At 43.5% G+C, this 17,575-nt stretch overlaps 1 protein-coding gene across 1 annotated transcript in view; it reads left to right on the forward strand.

Annotated features, from left to right (window-relative positions):
• The window catches only part of LOC126427220 (ankyrin repeat domain-containing protein 65-like), a 56,383-nt gene extending 39,990 nt beyond the window's left edge, over positions 1-16,393 (forward strand). Inside the window, exons 2-3 of the mRNA XM_050089460.1 lie at positions 1,304-1,880; positions 15,809-16,393. Coding sequence (XP_049945417.1) covers positions 1,315-1,880; positions 15,809-16,295 — 1,053 coding nt within the window. The 5' untranslated portion in view covers positions 1,304-1,314 and the 3' untranslated portion in view covers positions 16,296-16,393. The remainder of the gene's footprint in view (positions 1-1,303; positions 1,881-15,808) is intronic.
• Positions 16,394-17,575: the final 1,182 nt, after the last annotated feature.

The raw sequence follows: 17,575 nt of genomic DNA on the forward strand, positions 1-17,575 counted from the left end.
GACGCCACACGCCGATCGGACGGCCGCGCCGTCGGCGTCGGAGACCGCCGCTGCAACAGGAATATTACGGTGAGATCGCTCCCGCTTCGGCCTGTGTTAGGAGTAACGTTAAATAGTTGGATCACGTGCAGTTGCTGTTTCCACAGAGGCTTCACGATACTTTGGGGTGTAGAGGTTCTTCGTATTTTGCGTTTTGTGTCGATGTCAGTCGGTGAGCCAAGTTATGAGAGATCGCATTTGGACCGATTAACACAGTTCACTGCCAATGCTAGTTAGGAGGGTAATTTGTAAATTGTTCTTTGTGTTTTATTCAGCATTGATCTGAAGGTTAGAATAAAATTATTGTGATTCAGTAGAGCCTTTACTTTCAGTAGTTGATCCTGAATTCACTCTTTCGCTTTATTTTATTTTTGTGTATGTGTCTGGTGTCATTGAACACCCTAAGTGTCCGTGATCATTCATATTTGGAAGTAAAAATAGGTGTGATTTGTCGCGAATACTACCACCGCAGATTAATTAGGGGTGACAGGGCCACATTAAAATCTAGCGTTATCCATTTTTGCGTACAGTTCCACGCCCAATTTCTCTGTAAGTTGTTTGTCAGGGTCGAACACACATGCAAAATCCTGCCAGCAACGGGTGGGGTGTTACAGTAGAAAATTTTCCGTCGTCTGCATTCACAGTGTCTTAAAAATTTGTCACGCTAGTTCGTATGGCGTTTGTCAGTATGACAATGATCTATATGAGATCTCGTGGAAATCGGGTTTTCTGCCGGATATCAGCGTCTTGCAAACGCGATATTTCGACGTCATCACTTGACGTCTTCATCAGGTGTTCCCTGAGACTGGCTGCTTGCTGGACCGGGTCGCACATTTATGTCTGCCCGGTGTCTGGTGTTCTGTTTGCCGTTCCCTAGTCGGTCCGCGCCCGCGAGTCGCGCTATCTTGCCGCTCTAGGTGTTCCCTATTCCGTCCGCGCCCACTCCGGCCGCCTCCAACTGCGGTGGTGGCCTCAATATCAATAAAGTAAAAAAAAAAAAAAAAAAAAAAAAACTGGCCTCCTGGTGTTCCCTTCTCGGTCCGCGCCCGCGAGTGGCGCTCCCCAGCCGCTTACGGAGCTTGTTCTCCTAATAAAATGAGCTGAAAAAAACTCTTGAAAACGGTATTATTAAAGAATTGCAGTTATTCACCAATGGCATCAGTCTGAGAGAAAGTGTCGCTGGAGACAGGTGTGTCTGTTTCCGGTAGAAGTATCGACAGTCACCTGTAAGCTGAAAGGGCTGCTCGATGATGTCGTGTTTCAGAATCGTCAGCAATGGAAGCAGATAAGGACGTCACGGAGACGGTGACCGTGGACCTGGGTGCCCTCCTGGACGCCGGGGACGACGCCATGGTGACGCTCGTGGCAGGCGAGACGCGGCTGGTGGCGCACAGGGCCGTCCTGGTGGACAGGAGCCCCGTGTTCGCCGCCATGTTCGCCCACGACACCCTCGAGGCGAGCACTGGCGTGGTGAGCATCGCCGACGTGGGGGGCCCCGTGCTGAGGCAGCTGGTCTCCTACCTGTACACCCTGCGGGCCCCCCAGCTGCCCGCGATGGCCGCCCAGCTGCTGGCCGCAGCGGACAAGTACGGCGTGTCGGGGCTGAAGGCGGAGTGTGAGCGGCAGGTGGCCGCTCAATTGACTGTGGAGACCGCGGCGGCTGCAGCCGCCCTAGCAGTCCGCCACTCCTGCAGCGACCTCAGGCGGGCCGCCGTCGAATTTATGAAGACACGAACCCGTGAGGTGATGGCCACTCAGGGGTGGGCAGATGCCATGTGGAAGCAGCCGCAAGACTTGATCGAAGTGAGCCCGCTGCTGTACGATCCACCACCAAAAATCAGGTTAGTGTGAGACAGCCCACTCACTTGTGTCTCTCAGTTCTGGATGTGTGTGTGCGTATTTCCAACTGAGTTTCTTTAGATGTGTCTATGCCATAAAATACGGCATCGTAGACAGTCGTTTCATGATAGCTCACAATGCTATCATTGCCCTTCTGTATCAGAGTCAGTGAATCCCTAAACTGAATCCAGTTCATTACCAGGAATGTTAGCGAACAAAAATCTTCAAAGAGCCAGTTTGTAGATATTATTCTGTTAAACTACATGTATACAAAAAGGGCTTGTTTAGGTTTTGGCATCAACTGTCAGTAGAAATGGTACACTCACTGTGCGAATAGAGCATGGCCCATTCTGCTGTGGGCACAAAGCTGTATTGCCCAGCAAGGGCTCAGACACTGTGATGTGTGTAGTTTGCAGCCGGCAGCCTGTACAGGTTGCTGTAAGCCTGTTCACATAAAGTAGCGTTTAAACATCTTCAGTGCCTCTGTGGCAGATGACAATGAGACACATTTGAATAGTGCCACGCTGCATAAAGATGAGACCGAGTAAGTCACTTACAACCAACACCTAGAGCAAGGTAGTGTACTGCAGAATGATTATAGGAGGGCGGCAACATATTTATAATTTTAGATTGCTGGTGTTGACCTTTGGAAGTTTCTTCATGTAGTAAAGCAGACTATCAGAGTAATCACTGTTCACACCTCACTACTACAGCTTTGTCTGTTGCATAATTGTCTGTCACTTTTTTCTACGTTCAAGCCATATATCAGTAACCAACCCAACATAATTCTTCGTTCTCTCCTAATCCAAACTCTGCATGGAAGATTCTAATTGATCTAAAGGCACGTTACATAAAAATGATAATGGTCTGCTGTCAGAGCTTGTATGGAAGATGTTCAGAAGACCAGGTGAAGTAAGCATCGGTGCTCCAGTGTTTGGCTGCTCACACCTCTTGCAGCGTGAGGCCACCTCATGAGACTAGAGCCAATCCTCATGGCGGTTCTGGCTGGTCTCATAAAATTGAGTCTTCCCATCTCATTTTGTTCTCCTCTCTACTCAGCCCTTACATAAAGTTCACGCGGTACTAGGATACATTCCCTTCTGTGGCACACAGAATACCATGTTTTACTGTGTCTTCCATGAACAAGTATCCCTCCCCTGTCTGCCTGTCGATTGCTCTATGGCTTTACTATAGCCACCCAGTGAACACTACAGACTTTCATTCTACTGTGACACTCACTATGACATATATATATATATATATATATATCTCATCTATTGTTGTTGCTTTCCACCTCTGATAGTTGGTGAGCATTAATGAGGCTCTGCAACCAGAGTTTCCTTTCTTTTTGCACTATCTTACAATAACATATGTCCATACAAGTCTAATAGCTATTAACACTGATAAATTATCATTTATTTTTCAGCTAGATTTTAATACTTATGTAGTATTTTATGTGCAATTTGCATATTGGAAATCTTGTGTTTGACATGACACTACGTGCATTCCGTGAACCAGTTTTAATGAACTTGTAGCCAGTATTGTAAATCATTCAGTGTGTTTCTTTTATTCAATAAAGACTAACATGAAAATTCATGTTTGAAACAATGAACATATTACAATTGTTATTTATGTTCTTGAAAAAACTTAAAACATCACTCCAAACTCGTTCTGCACCCTGTGGGAAATGACACAGGCTCTTAAGTTTGAAAAAGTTTTTATTAAGGGTAATATTTTTACTAACAGTAATTTTTATTTATTTATTTACACCTCAAGTTCCGTAGGACCAAATTGAGGAGCAAATCTCCAAGGTCATGGAACGTGTCAGTACATGAACATACAACATAAAAGTAATAATGGATAAAAATAAATGTTCATGAACCTGAAAGAAAATCAGTCCATAAGTTTAAGCAAACGCTATCAGCAATACAATGAGAATCATAATTTTTCAAGGAACTCCGCGACAGAATAGGAGTGACCCATGAGGAAACTCTTCAGTTTATATTTGAAAGCCCGTGGATTACTGCTAAGATTTTTTAATTCGAGTGGCAGCTTATTGAAAATGGATGCAGCAGTATACTGCACACCTTTTTGCACAAGAGTTAAGGAAGTCCGATCCAAATGGAGGTTTGATTTCTGCCGAGTATCAACCGAGTGGAAGCTGCTTATTGTTGGAAATAAACTAATATTGGTAACAAGAAACGACAATAAGAAATATACATATTGAGAGGCCAGTGTCAAAATACCCAGACTCGTGAACTGAGCCAAAAATATCCTTCTAGAATGGGAAGAGTTACCCCAAAACATAATACCATACAACATAAGTGAATGAAAATAATCAAAGTAGACTAATTTACGTGTCGAAGTATCACTCACTTTCGATACCGTTCGAATAGTGAAAATAGCAGTATTAAGTCTTTGAACGAGATCCTGAACGTGGGCTTTCCACGACAGCTTACTATCTATCTGAACACCTAGGGATTTGAACTGTTCAGTTTCACTAATCATATGCCTGTTCTGTGAGATTAAAACGTCAGGTTTTGTTGAATTGTGTGTTAGAAACTGTGAAAACTGAGTCTTACTGTGATTCAACGTTAGTTTATTTTCTACAAGCCATGAACTGAGGTCATGTACTGCACTACTTGAAACTGAGTCAATGTTGCACACAACATCCTTTACTACCAAGCTAGTGTCATCAGCAAACAGAAATATTTTAGAGTTACCCATAATAGTAGAGGGCATATCATTTATATAAATAAGGAACCGGAGCAGCCCCAACACTGATCCCTGTGGCACCCCCCACTTGACAGTACCACACTCAGATCCCACATCACGGCGATTATAAACATCGTGAAAAATGACCTTTTGCTGCCTGTTGCTAGAGTAAGAGGTGAACCAATTGTGAGCTACTCCCCTTATTCCGTAATGGTCCAACTTCTGGAGCAATATTGTGAGATCAACGCAGTCAAATGCCTTTGTTAAATCAAAAAATACGCCAAGTGTTCGAAACTTTTTGTTTAGCCCATGCAGCACCCCTCAGAGAAAAGAGAATATAGCATTTTCAGTTGTCAAACGACTTCTAAAGCCGAACTGTACATTTAATAGCAAATCGTGTGATATAAAATGATCAATTAACCTTACATACACAACCTTTTCAATAACTTTTGCAAACACTGATGGCATAGAAATAGGTCTAAAATTATCTACATTATCCCTTTCTCCCATTTTATAAAGCGGCTTTATTAGTACTTTAATCACTCAGGAAACTAACCATTCCTAAAGGAAAACTTACAAATATGGCTAAATGCAGGGCTAACATGTGCAGCACAGTACTTTAATAGTCTGCTAGACACTCCATCATAACCATGAGAGTCCTTAGTCTTCAGTGATTTAATTATTGACTCAATCTGCCTCTTGTCTGTATCACAGAGGAGTATTTCAGACGTCAATCTCGGAAAGGCATTTGCTAAGAAATTTATATGATTTCCTGTACAAACTAAATTTTTATTTAATTCACCACCAATGCTCCGAAAATGATTGTTAAATACTGTACATATATCTGATTTACCAGTAACAGAAATATTATTACTGCGAACTGACTTTATATCATCAACCTTGTGCTGCTGACCAGACACTTCCTTCACAACTGACCATATGGCTTTAATTTTATCCTGTGAATTAGATATTCTATTTGCATACCACATACTTTTTGCCTTGCTAATAACATTTTTAAGCACCTTACAATACTGTTTGAAGTGGGCTACTGTAGCTTGATTGTGACTACTTCTAACATTTTGATATAATTCCCGCTTTGTTCTACATGATATCCTTATCCCACTAGTCAGCCAACCAGACTGTCCATTACTGGTAGTACCCCGTTTAGAATGTTGTAATGGAAAGCAACTCTCAAAGAGCATGAGAAATGTGTTACGGAAAGCATTCTGTTTATCATCTATATTATCAGCACTATAAACATCTTACCACTCTTGTTCCTTGACAAGTTTTGCAAAACTCTCTACTGCTGTTGGATTAACTTACCTACGTAGTTTGTAATTAAATACGACATTGGTTTGAGTACAAAAACCTTTTAGTGTTAAATTTGTGCATCATGGTCTGTTTTTCGGTTGGCAGGAGAGCCAACACTGTGTTACTAGAAGGAGGCTGAAAGGCACGCGTTTTAGCTCACGCAGGCTGGCGTGAGGTCTGGAACAGGACAAGGAAATTAGAATTTAGAAAAAAGGATGTAGCTGGTGGAATACTTAACTTTAATCCGTTAATGGTGAACATCGGTCTTGACAGTACATGATTCAATATCAATAGTAACTGATAATGGCGCCTTGCTAGGTCGTAGCAAATGACGTAGCTGAAGGCTATGCTAAACTATCGCCTCGGCAAATGAGAGCGTATTTTGTCAGTGAACCATCGCTAGCAAAGTCGGTTGTACAACTGGGGCGAGTGCTAGGAAGTTTCTCTAGACCTGCCGTGTGGCGGCGCTCTGTCTGCAATCACTGATAGTGGCGACACGCGTGTCCGACGTATACTAACGGACCGCGGCCGATTTAAAGGCTACCACCTAGCAAGTGTGGCGGTGACACCACAGTCTGAAAGGCCATTCACCCTTTTACTAAAAGAATGCTCGCCTAGTAATGAAGAATGAATAAAAATATTGTCTATGACTGTGCTACTGTTCCCCTGCACCCTAGTTGGAAAAAACACAGTCTGCATCAGATCATATGAATTTAGGAGATCTACCAACATCCTTTTTCTTGCACAATCATGTACAAAATTAATACTGAAGTCACCACATTTAACTACTTTCTGGTACTTCCGACAAAGTGAATCAAAAACCCTCTCTAGCTTAAGCAAAAATGCTTTGAAGTTGGAGTTAGGGGACCTATAAACAACAGCAATTAGACGTTTAGTTTCACTAAATTCAACTAATGCTGCACAACTTTCAAATATCTGTTCAGTGCAGTCTCGTGATAAGTCTATGGACTCAAATGAAATACTGTTTTTTACGTACAGAGCCACTCCTCCACCCCGCAAGGAACTCCTTGAGAAACAGCCAGCTAATCTGTAGCCTGGTAAAGGAAGCCTTTGAATTATCAAATTATTTAAGTGGTGCTCTGATATACCAATAATTACAGAGTTAACATCTATTAGCAGTTCACAAACTTTATCTCTAATACCTCTTATATTTTGATGAAATATGCTAATTCCTTCTCTACTTGGAAACATTACATCCTCTGGAGGTGAGCCCTTAGTTACAGGCACTTCCTTTAAGCAGGTATACCTATCAGCTGACTTCAGTCTAAAAAAGGTGCAGCTCTAACACCAACTACTACAGGAATTTTTCCATGAGTGATACCACAACCACCACCACCACCCACTACACTGTCACCTATAAGCTTAGCCAGCCTCCCCTTCCCATACCTGTTGAGGTGCAGGCCATGCCTAGTGAAACCCCATCTACTGATAGACCCAACTGGCACCACTGAGATGTGATCCATGCCCTCCACCATCAGTGCCCTCCCCAGCCCCACATTAACGCACCTAACAGCTGCATTAAGGTGAGGCCGAGCATGACGCTGAAACAGTTGCACGAAATGCACATTAGTGCCACCAGATTGAGTGAGTAGCTGTCTTAACCAAGTCACCACTGACATCATATTCCCCGTCCCTATCGAGACTGTTCCCTGCTCCACCCACTATCACTACCTGATCCTCTTTCGTAAAATTCTTACATAACTCCCCTATGCTTTGTCACCTGAGCCAACCCTGCACTACTGCACTAGGCTTCACAATGCTGGTGACCTGGTACTCACTCCCCAACACTTCCTGCAACTGCTGGCCCACACCTTTACCGTGGGAACTACCTAGCAGCAGAACCTTCTTTCTGCTAGACTTTGCAACTAACCTAGGCCTCCTAATTGCTGAGGACTGCTGCAAGTTACCTACATTTACGGCTACACGAGGCTCCTCTCCTCTCCACTCAACTCTGACAGTTGGTTGTATCTATTGCATGTATGCAAAGTGAAACTGTCTGAATACCTCCTCTTCCTAGCTACCTTCTTGCCAACTGCCAGTTCCCATTCCCCACCCCCCTTCACCCTCCTCAACCTATCTAGTTCCTCCTTTGCGCATTGTAACTGGACCTGAAGGGCACAGATCTTATGGTCCTGCTCCTCTATTAACTTGTTTCTACTACAGATTCTACATTCCCAGGAGAAAATCATCCTAAAATGACCACTGGCTTCCCCACTGCATTCCCCCCAATGAAAATACTTTGAACAAATCCCACACCGTAATCCACTACTCACAAACCTACGACAGACCTTTCACTCATGGTAAAATTTTACAGTTACTGAAAAAACTATACGTCTACATTACCAAAGTTCAGTTACACCCGTAGAACTATTTGTGTATATTTTACAGGTTCTCTTGTTGATGTGTATTAGATCCATGCTGTAATTAGTGATCTTAACCCAATCCACTGCCGCATACTTCTCACACTAATGGGTGTCAGTTGCAGACACATATACAATGTTTGGCTCTGGAGCTGCCGCGGTCTTTCACTGATTTCACTCCCCCTCCCCCTCAAAACTTATACTTAGTTTCACACTAAAATTCTTAGAATTTTAATAATAATTAAAATAAGATGGATACAACGGCATGCAAGCAGAATTATTTTTTACTTCATACAGTGAAGTGATACAGTGCTTTCCTATTTTTCAGGGAGGATGTCTCATGATCCCATGTTCATCCTCCTCCCCTTGTATCCATGCCAGGCCTTCTAGACATCAGTTCTCATGGAATTTACCATTCACATCTACTGTATATGGAGGACAAACTTAATTTTATTTCAGTAGCAAGTCCACAGCACAACTTAATCCATCATCAGTCACAAACATTGCTCATAAGCCCTCCCCTCTACACACACACACATCAGTACATCAGTGTTTGTTTTTCCGTGACTGAGCTATGACACAGCATACATTAACTGCCTCATGGTTTCATGTGTGCCTACAAAGGGAGGACCCTCGTTCGAAAAATACTTAAATTTCTGTCAGCCGTATTATTTAGATTTATGTTGTAATACTTTTATGACGGGTAACTGTTGCACTGCCACAGCCTCTTTCTGTTGTCAAGTCACTAGTTCCACCTTGCTGCACTGCCTGCTGTACTGAATTTCTCCTCCTTTGAAACACACTGTCAACCATTTCGTTATCTGTACCTTTCAAAGGCCAGGTTTTAAAACACGCTGTGAATGCTGTCTGATGATCGAAGTATCACATTAATAAGATTAAAATTTTTTTCACAACCAGATGAGTGTCGTGCCTGTCCAATTTATATGCATGTGTTATCATGCTCAGAAGAAGCCAAATGACCTGAACTGCGTTCCACCTGGTTTGTATGCAGCCACATAACCTAACGGTCTTCCAGTTTGTCTACTCTCTTTCTGATACAGTCGTTTCACTACACAATATTATTACTACAACAGACCACTAGAGAAAACTGCCCTTTACGGTTATAGTCCATATGAAAACCAATTCCACAATAACGTAAATATCAGAAAATCTGTTACCAGAGGTGACAGTCGTCAGTGCTTGTAAGCTCAAGTTCATTAAAATAAATGACATTTCCAAAGTCAAAATTCAACTTCAGACTACATGGTTTTGTATTGGACTGGGACCCAGGACTCCAACCCACTCACTACTGTCTCGGCTAACAAAGCACGAGAGATCTTAACTATCATTTTAACCACATGTAACAGCATTAAAACTTGATATGATGGGGCATAAAGTTTTGTTTTGGGCAGAGGTTGTGAATGAAACAAAATTTAATGTATCGAAATTTTTCACTACTAGAGGGATGATGAAACTTAAATGATTTTACAACAAAGTATTCACCTGCTGCGTTCCGAACTCAGCACATATCACGCTGTTTTCTAGCCACATATAGAAGCACAATGTCGGTTTATTTCACCACTAGCAAGATATGCTCGTATCTGAACTAGAAATTATGCGAGAAATAGTTAATCCTTCAAAGTGTTGCAAACTGCAATGCATACACCCACAACAACGTATAAAATGGTGGTCTGTGCTATTCTGTGACTAAAAGCCAGACACTTAAATCATTCCCCAGTCGCCAGGAAACGTAATGTTACAACCAGGCTGGAACATAACAGGGCATGTACTGCTATTTTATAAGTGATCTAGGTTGGTATGATCACAAAACATACAAATATATGATTTAATTCCTACTTTCGAGAAGGTGAGATAGGCTCCCTCATGACTGTATTGCACTTGCTAGTTCCATCTTCTGTTGTAGACAGCAGATTCTCGAAACAGACCATGTCCATCCTCACAAGACTTCTATTGAACCACAGTTGTGCAGAGTCCCAAAAGGAAACTGCCGGGGCCCGAGGGCCTCCCGGCAGACTTATAGCAGGTTGTGGAGGCCAAAAACTGCTTGTAGTGTGTAATGAAATAATGAATTCTGACGGAAAAATTTCTAAGGATTTTTTTGAAGGAATCGTGGTGCTAGTTCCGAAACACCCACACAGTGCACAGTAAAAAACTTAAGACCAGTTACCCTCCTGAATAGTGATTACAAAATTGTGGTGCACGTTCTTGACTGCAGAGTAAAAATGTCAATGCATGAGGTAACTGGCCCATATGAATCTAGTGCAGGTAGACACAGATCAGTTATTCAAACTGTCTGTGAATATAGACACGTTCTAGCTACGACACATGTTCCCAGGCATCAGTGCGCTGTACCCGGCCGGAGTGGCCGAGCGGTTCTAGGCGCTACACTCTGGAGGAACCGCGTGACCAGTCGCAGGTTCGACCCTGCCGCGGACATGGATGTGTGTGATATCCTTTGGTTCGTTAGGTTTAAGTAGTTCTAAGTTCTAGGGCACTGATGATCTCAGAAGTTAAGTCCCATAGTGCTCAGAGCCATTTTTTCAGTGCGCTGTATATCGCTCGACTTTGAGAATGCTTTCGATAGGTGAGCCATCAGTGCCTTCTTGAAACAATGACCGTACTGGATTTTCCCAAGTGTTTTGCCGACATCGCTGGTAGAATTTTGAAGAACAGCACCTCGAAAAACAGCCTTTCAAAAATCACGATTAATTGTCAGCTAACCAGACAACTTGGGTTCACAAGTTGGGTGCGACAAGGTTGTCCTATGTCGACGGCCTTGTTTGCCATTGCCACTGGACCCCTGCTAGCCACTCTGCAGAAAGAGCTACGAGGGCTGCACATACATGGCCAGAGTATCAAAAAAATGGTTCAAATGGCTCTGAGCACTATGGGACTCAACATCTGAGGTCATCAGTCCCCTAGAACTACTTAAACCTAACTAACCTAAGGACACCACACACATCCATGCCCGAGGCAGGATTCGAACCTGCGACCGTAGCAGTCACGCGGTTCCCGACTTTAGCGCCTAGAACCGCACGGCCACCGCGGCCGGCGCCAGAGTATCGTTTGTGGGTCTCGTGATCACCGGCGAAAGTGACTGGGAGAAGGCATTGCAGGTAATCAGCAAACACGAACTTGCATGAGTGCGAAGCTGAGCAACACTAAATCACTCGTGGAATATCTTTGAAAAACACGGGAGACCTCAGTGTGGTCATCCAAATGCAAATCTTGGGTATCGGCTACAGGTATAACATAAATCGTACTACATCTTAGAACTAGGAAAATCCTTGCCAGCGTGCCAGCTAGCGTCAGAGAACATAGCGCGAGAAGACTTGACGATATCCAAAAGGCCAGCTTTGCAAGTATGTATGTGGTTTCTAAAGTCAACTGCGTGGCATAGGTTGTACCCATTCCACGTGAAACTGCAGCAAGATTTCTCTCAGCTTCGAGTCATTTTGTAACTCGTGGTAACATTTTGAAGGTAAAGTTTGACACGTTAACTCCACAGCTGAAAATGTGGAGGGGGGGACTAAATCTCACATACGTATGGAGAAAGTCACAAACTCTCTTCATGCGTTCAACGTATGAGCTATGGAAGAAGACACCCATGAACCTCACGTCCCACTTACCAGACGAAATTACTTCCACTGTCTTGCGCCCACCGATAGAAGTAGGGCACGTCCCCAATCGTTTTTATAATTTTGAACAACTTTAATTCGAACTCAGTTATACCCAAACCAGAGTTCGCCCGTCAAATATGGTAAAAGTTAGGAACATATACGTGGAATTAACGGAAAACGAAAGCAGAAATGTGACTGCACAAAAAGTAGTCGCACTACAGCTGGATCATTTGGATAAACAGCAGCACTCCTCACCTACCAACAATTTTTTGAGTCATATAGACGTACCATGTCCATTTACAATGAAGAAATGGTGTAAACTGGCCACAAGGACAAACAACGTGTTACCTGGTAACAGAGGGAAACAAATCGAGCAGACGTTGGGTGAGGCGCCGCACGCACGCCGGGCGCAAGCGGACGTGGCGCCGACCACGGGGTGGCGCGTCTCCCCCGCGTGTGCTTCGCTGAGGCGAAAAACTACAAGAGAAACTTCGCAATTCTTTTTAGTTAGTTACGTGAAACAGTCTGCAAAGTGAATAGGAAAAGACGTAAATACAAGAACAACATAACGAATCGTCCTAAAGCTCTTTTTTCTTAAACGGTATTTTTTTTATTTATTTTTATGGGAACAGAAATCTACTCTAAAATACGTAGCTCAGGAGTACCTTATTTTATGTTGAAGGAATCTCATAGGACAATTTTGTCCTCAAGAGAGAAGATTTCGTACATTTCAATAAATGTTATTTACCTAATTCTGTACGCCAAAACTTGTTTTAACCAGAAGAAGGGACTGTCCTGATTTCTACTATTATGCATTACATTCAGAAATCGCAGCATGGAGCTTCCAGCGGGTGGAAGATAACAGAAGACCAACTTGGCAAACATACCTCAGGAAATGACGCACTGGGCGACTTACAAGATACTGCGAAATACATCGAAAACAAACAACCGTGAACACGTAACTTCCAAGTCGTCGCTCACAGCTGAGATAGTTTCTTTGCAGACATGGTCTTCTGGATGAAGTATTAAAAATAAAATAAAAAATAAAAAATCATCCACGAAAATATTGGATCGCCTCGGTGACAGGGATGGGGGATGCATCGTGGGCAGGCCTCGGAGTCCTCAACTGCTGGCCTCCTTGGCCCCGCCTGCCTGGTGCTGACCAGTGACTCCCGGAAAAAGAATGTCGGTACATCACAGAGAGAGCGGACAGCTGAGACAGGTACAAGGGCGGCACGGCAGACAAGTCTGTGGATTCTTGGCCCCTGCCCTCTTTGTCGCCACCTTCCTGGCACTGACACCCTAAAAAAATAAAAAAGTAAAGCTTTGTAATGGAAGATACCGTGTAGAGAAAAGGATGCTGTAGTGGTTAAAAAATAAAATTGAAAAAAGTTGTTAAGGCGGCCAGTTTCTAGTATGCACGTAGTGGCTTTGAATCCCATCACTTCCGTGAGGGTATCAGTTAAAGAAGCTGAAATGATTCGAGCTACCTAGGCTCAACATCTGGGTTCGTTTCTGACACCAGGCAATCATTTTTAACAAGCAGAAGCAGCATGTCTCCCACCTCTGGTAACCTGGAGGGGAGTCAGTACAGAGGCGAAAGTCATGCCAGGTCGAAACTCTGTCACCAATTGCGTTTCTTAAACGATATTTTCTTTTCTTTAATCAATGAGCCAATCGACGTGCAAGGTCACAGGGTACTTGACTCTTATTGCATTTGAGCTTGAGATGTGGAAAATGTTGGTGCTGCACTCAAATCTCCCTTTTCGGCAAGTTTGATCCCTTTGAGATGATACATTTCCACCCTTTCATTGTTTCTGCATGACTGCAAAGTCCTCAAGACCTTCACAAAAGACACGCGTCTGGGTTCGAATCCTGGCCTGTCATTTCAAGTTCATACGCACACACAAAATAACATATGACAAATTACTATGGTTTTTAACAATTCTCCGGACTTTGTCAACAATAATTATGGGTACTGGTTTCGACTCGCAAGTCAAACATGGAACTTTTCGTCATATCATGTGTTTCAGCTAGCAGCTCCCGGTTAAAAGGAATTCAATAATCAACGTCTCTTTGTATGTAGCCAACAACGATGTGTGTAATGTTAGATTCATAGTCAAAAAATGGCTCTGAGCACTATGGGACTTAACATCTTAGGTCATCAGTCCCCTAGAACTTAGAACTACTTAAACCTAACTAACCTAAGGACAGCACACAACACCCAGCCATCACGAGGCAGAGAAAATCCCTGACCCCGCCGGGAATCGAACCCGGGAACCCGGGCGTGGGAAGCGAGAACGCTACCGCACGACCACGAGATGCAGGCTGGATTCATAGTCAGTACAGATAGTTTCGTCATATGCACATTTCGCTGCTGTTTAAGTAAACCGATATGTGACGTCTACACTTGACTAGAAGTGAACGTTGTGGGGTGCAGGGTTCGAACCCTGGTAAGGTAAAACATTTTCATCTCGTCATTTCAATTTATCATCGCGCTACTGGTTAAAAGTGACGATTTCTAATGTTTGATTGTGCTTACTTAAGTGTCAGATTAAGTCCAGGGTTGGAATCTCCGGTCAACAGAAAACTTTGTCATGTCATTTCAAGTTTACACATGGGCACTCTTCCTCACTTGTGACTGAAGCCATATTTATCATATTTCATGTTACTGTTAACAGGAGTAATAGCTGCTGGATTGTATTCAGAGAGTGTAATGCTGAAACAAAATTTTTGTTGTACAATTTTAAGGTGAAAGTTGCTTTTTGAAACGTTGGCTATGTAATGAATTCGTGTGTATAACCGTAATGGCTGTGTAATCTCTAATACCATGTTTTCTGATATTTGCATTATCGTAGTACTAATTTGCATCTAAACTGGTGGTCACACAGAGCAGTTGTCTCTTGTGGTCTCTTGGCGTAACCATTTTGTATAGTGAAACGACTTTACTGAAAAGAGAGCAGAGGACATGTGTTATGTGGATTGCATACAAATCAGGTAAAACAAAATTCTGATCATTCAGGTAGTTGGTGCTATTTATGTCTGAGATGTATTAAACAATTCGGTGTGTCTGTGTGTCAGAAACGTTCAGTATCTCTGAGCCTGTGTCAAGAAATGGACCGATAATTGGATTGAATTTTTTTGGCTTTGTATGGGGGAAGTGCCTCTTTGAAAATCTTGAAATGGAGTGTGATATGTGGTAGTTAAGCTGCAGACAGAGTTGTAGTATTACCTGTAACAAACCTGTTCTGCAGTTGAGGTGAGTCACTCATTAGCTACAGCGTAGTGAGATCAAAGGAGCTGACTTCAGGAATGAGTGAGACAAAACGTGACTACTTAATTCATTCATAGGTTGTATAATTCAACTTTTAATGGACAATGAATGAAGATTTTTTATAAGGGGGATTGAACAAATCTGCTGTAGCTTAATATATGCAGAGTTGAACACTGTTCTGTATTGTGGGAGGGGGAATCGGTAGGGGGGATCGGTAGGTTTGTTTCAGGACAGACTTGCATTCACAACAGTTGTTTCCTCATGTGACAGTTTTCCTCGCCGGCCAGTGTGGCTGTGCGGTTCTAGGCGCTTCAGTCTGGAACCGCGTGACCGCTATGGTCGCAGGTTCGCATCCTGTCTCAGGCATAAATGTGTGTGGTGTCATTAGGCTAGTTAGGTTGAAGTAGTTCTAAGTTCTAGGGGACTGATGTCCACAGATGTTAAGTCCCATAGTGCTCTGAGCCATTTGAACCATTTTGAACCTTTTTTTTTTTTTGCACTTTTCTTCGTTGTGTGTGTGTGTGTGTGTGTGTGTGTGTGTGTGTGTGTGTGTGTGTGTGTGTGTGTGTGTTTGTAGCAAAGTGTGGCAGTTTCTGTGTTCTGTGCAGGAGGCTCTCTGCAAAGGAGAGATGCAGCAGGCTGATCCAGGTGGCCGAGCAGGGGGCAGTGGGGGAGCTGAGGGCGCTGCTCGCCGATGGGGCCGACGTGGAGGCGAGGGGCGGTGTGTGGGGGTGGACTGCCCTGCACTGTGCAGCACACAGGGGAGACGTCGAGGTGGCGTGGCTGCTGGTGGAGGCGGGGGCGGCGGTGGACGCCAGAGACAGCTGGTGGCAGAGGACGCCTCTGCACGTGGCTGCAATGTGGGGCGGCACTGCTGTGGCGAGGCTGCTTCTGAGGGCGACTGCTGATCCCAACGCCAGGGATGGCAGAGGGTGGACGCCACTACACTGGGCGGCAGCCAATGGCCACGCAGAAGTTGCGGCTGTACTACTCGAGGCGGGGGCTGACAGGGGGGCCACAGCTGGTGATGGTCGGACAGCACTGGACCTCGCCAGTGATGAAAACGAGAGGAGGCTGATGGAGTTGCTGTCATGAGGCAGCCACTCCAACGGACTCTCTGTAAAAAACAGAACTGAAAGAACTTCTCCAGTAATAATTAGCATTCTTCTTCAATAAACAATTCAAAAATTCAATCCTACTGTCACTCACTAATTTTACTCCTCCTCGAGTAGCATACTGCACACAAATAGTCTAAGCAACGCTGTGGCAAAACTGACACAGCACTAGGTAACAGTAAAGAAATTCAGGTAACAACAGGCAAACTTTCCCTCAAGGAAAATGCCTCGAGTGCATATCTACACTAAACTTTGCAAAAGTCAACAGTTCAATGTGAATAAACACTGTTACTCTATAATATCTGATCGCTGAAAACTATTTCACAGCGGTCAACAAGGTGCTATATCAGACTATCGCAATCTGCAACATATCGAAATCACTGCTACATGAGTTCTATCACCAGAATTTTCACTTCTGATATCACACTCAATTTACTCCTGCATATTCAACAAACATTGTAAAGTACTGTACTCCCCGTGTCTAATTACAATGAGATATTAGTAGTAATATTCACACTATATTATGCTCCTATCATCTGGAACTATATGGTCAGTCCACATTTAACTAAACACGATCGGAGTACAACCTCCCACCTCACAGTTCCCAGACAGCTGTTGCGCTGCTCTTGCAAACCGTGCCACAACCTACCAGACGACGTGCACCTTTATTCCCACATTACAGGATAACACAATAAACTTCCCCGCTCTCTCTTTCACATTCCCCTCCCATCAGTCTACACTACACTTCCCTCAGCCAGACGCCGCTGCCGGCAGCTACCTCACTGCCCCCAGGTGGCGGTCTGCGGAATTACAGCTCTCACCGGCTCTGCAACTGGCACAGGAATGTCACACCTGTTCCACTACCAAAGCACCAAAACCAATGATGCTACTAATATTCTGTGAAACAACTATGCACACAGAGAAAACTTTGCAGTTTTCGAAAATAAATTAGAAAACAGCATCATCAGCAGTGCCAATAGTTCAACATTGAATTACAGCTCAAAACCACACAGCACCTACATTGTACCTCACTCTCTCATATAGCGGCAATTTAATATAAAGCTGCTATAAACTTGGGGAACTTAGCTGTAAAATTTATGGACGTTTCATCGTAGACCACTTGGTTTATCAAGACACAAAATATCCGTTTTGATTCTAATGAAAAGCAGTCACCAGTCGCAGTAAAATAGTTGTAAAGTAACGATACCACATTCAAAATGTAGAGGAAATCCTGTCCTTCTAGTATTGTTGTCTGTAATT

This window comes from Schistocerca serialis, chromosome 11 (assembly GCF_023864345.2).
Source record: "Schistocerca serialis cubense isolate TAMUIC-IGC-003099 chromosome 11, iqSchSeri2.2, whole genome shotgun sequence".
Taxonomy (NCBI): Eukaryota; Metazoa; Arthropoda; class Insecta; order Orthoptera; family Acrididae; genus Schistocerca; species Schistocerca serialis.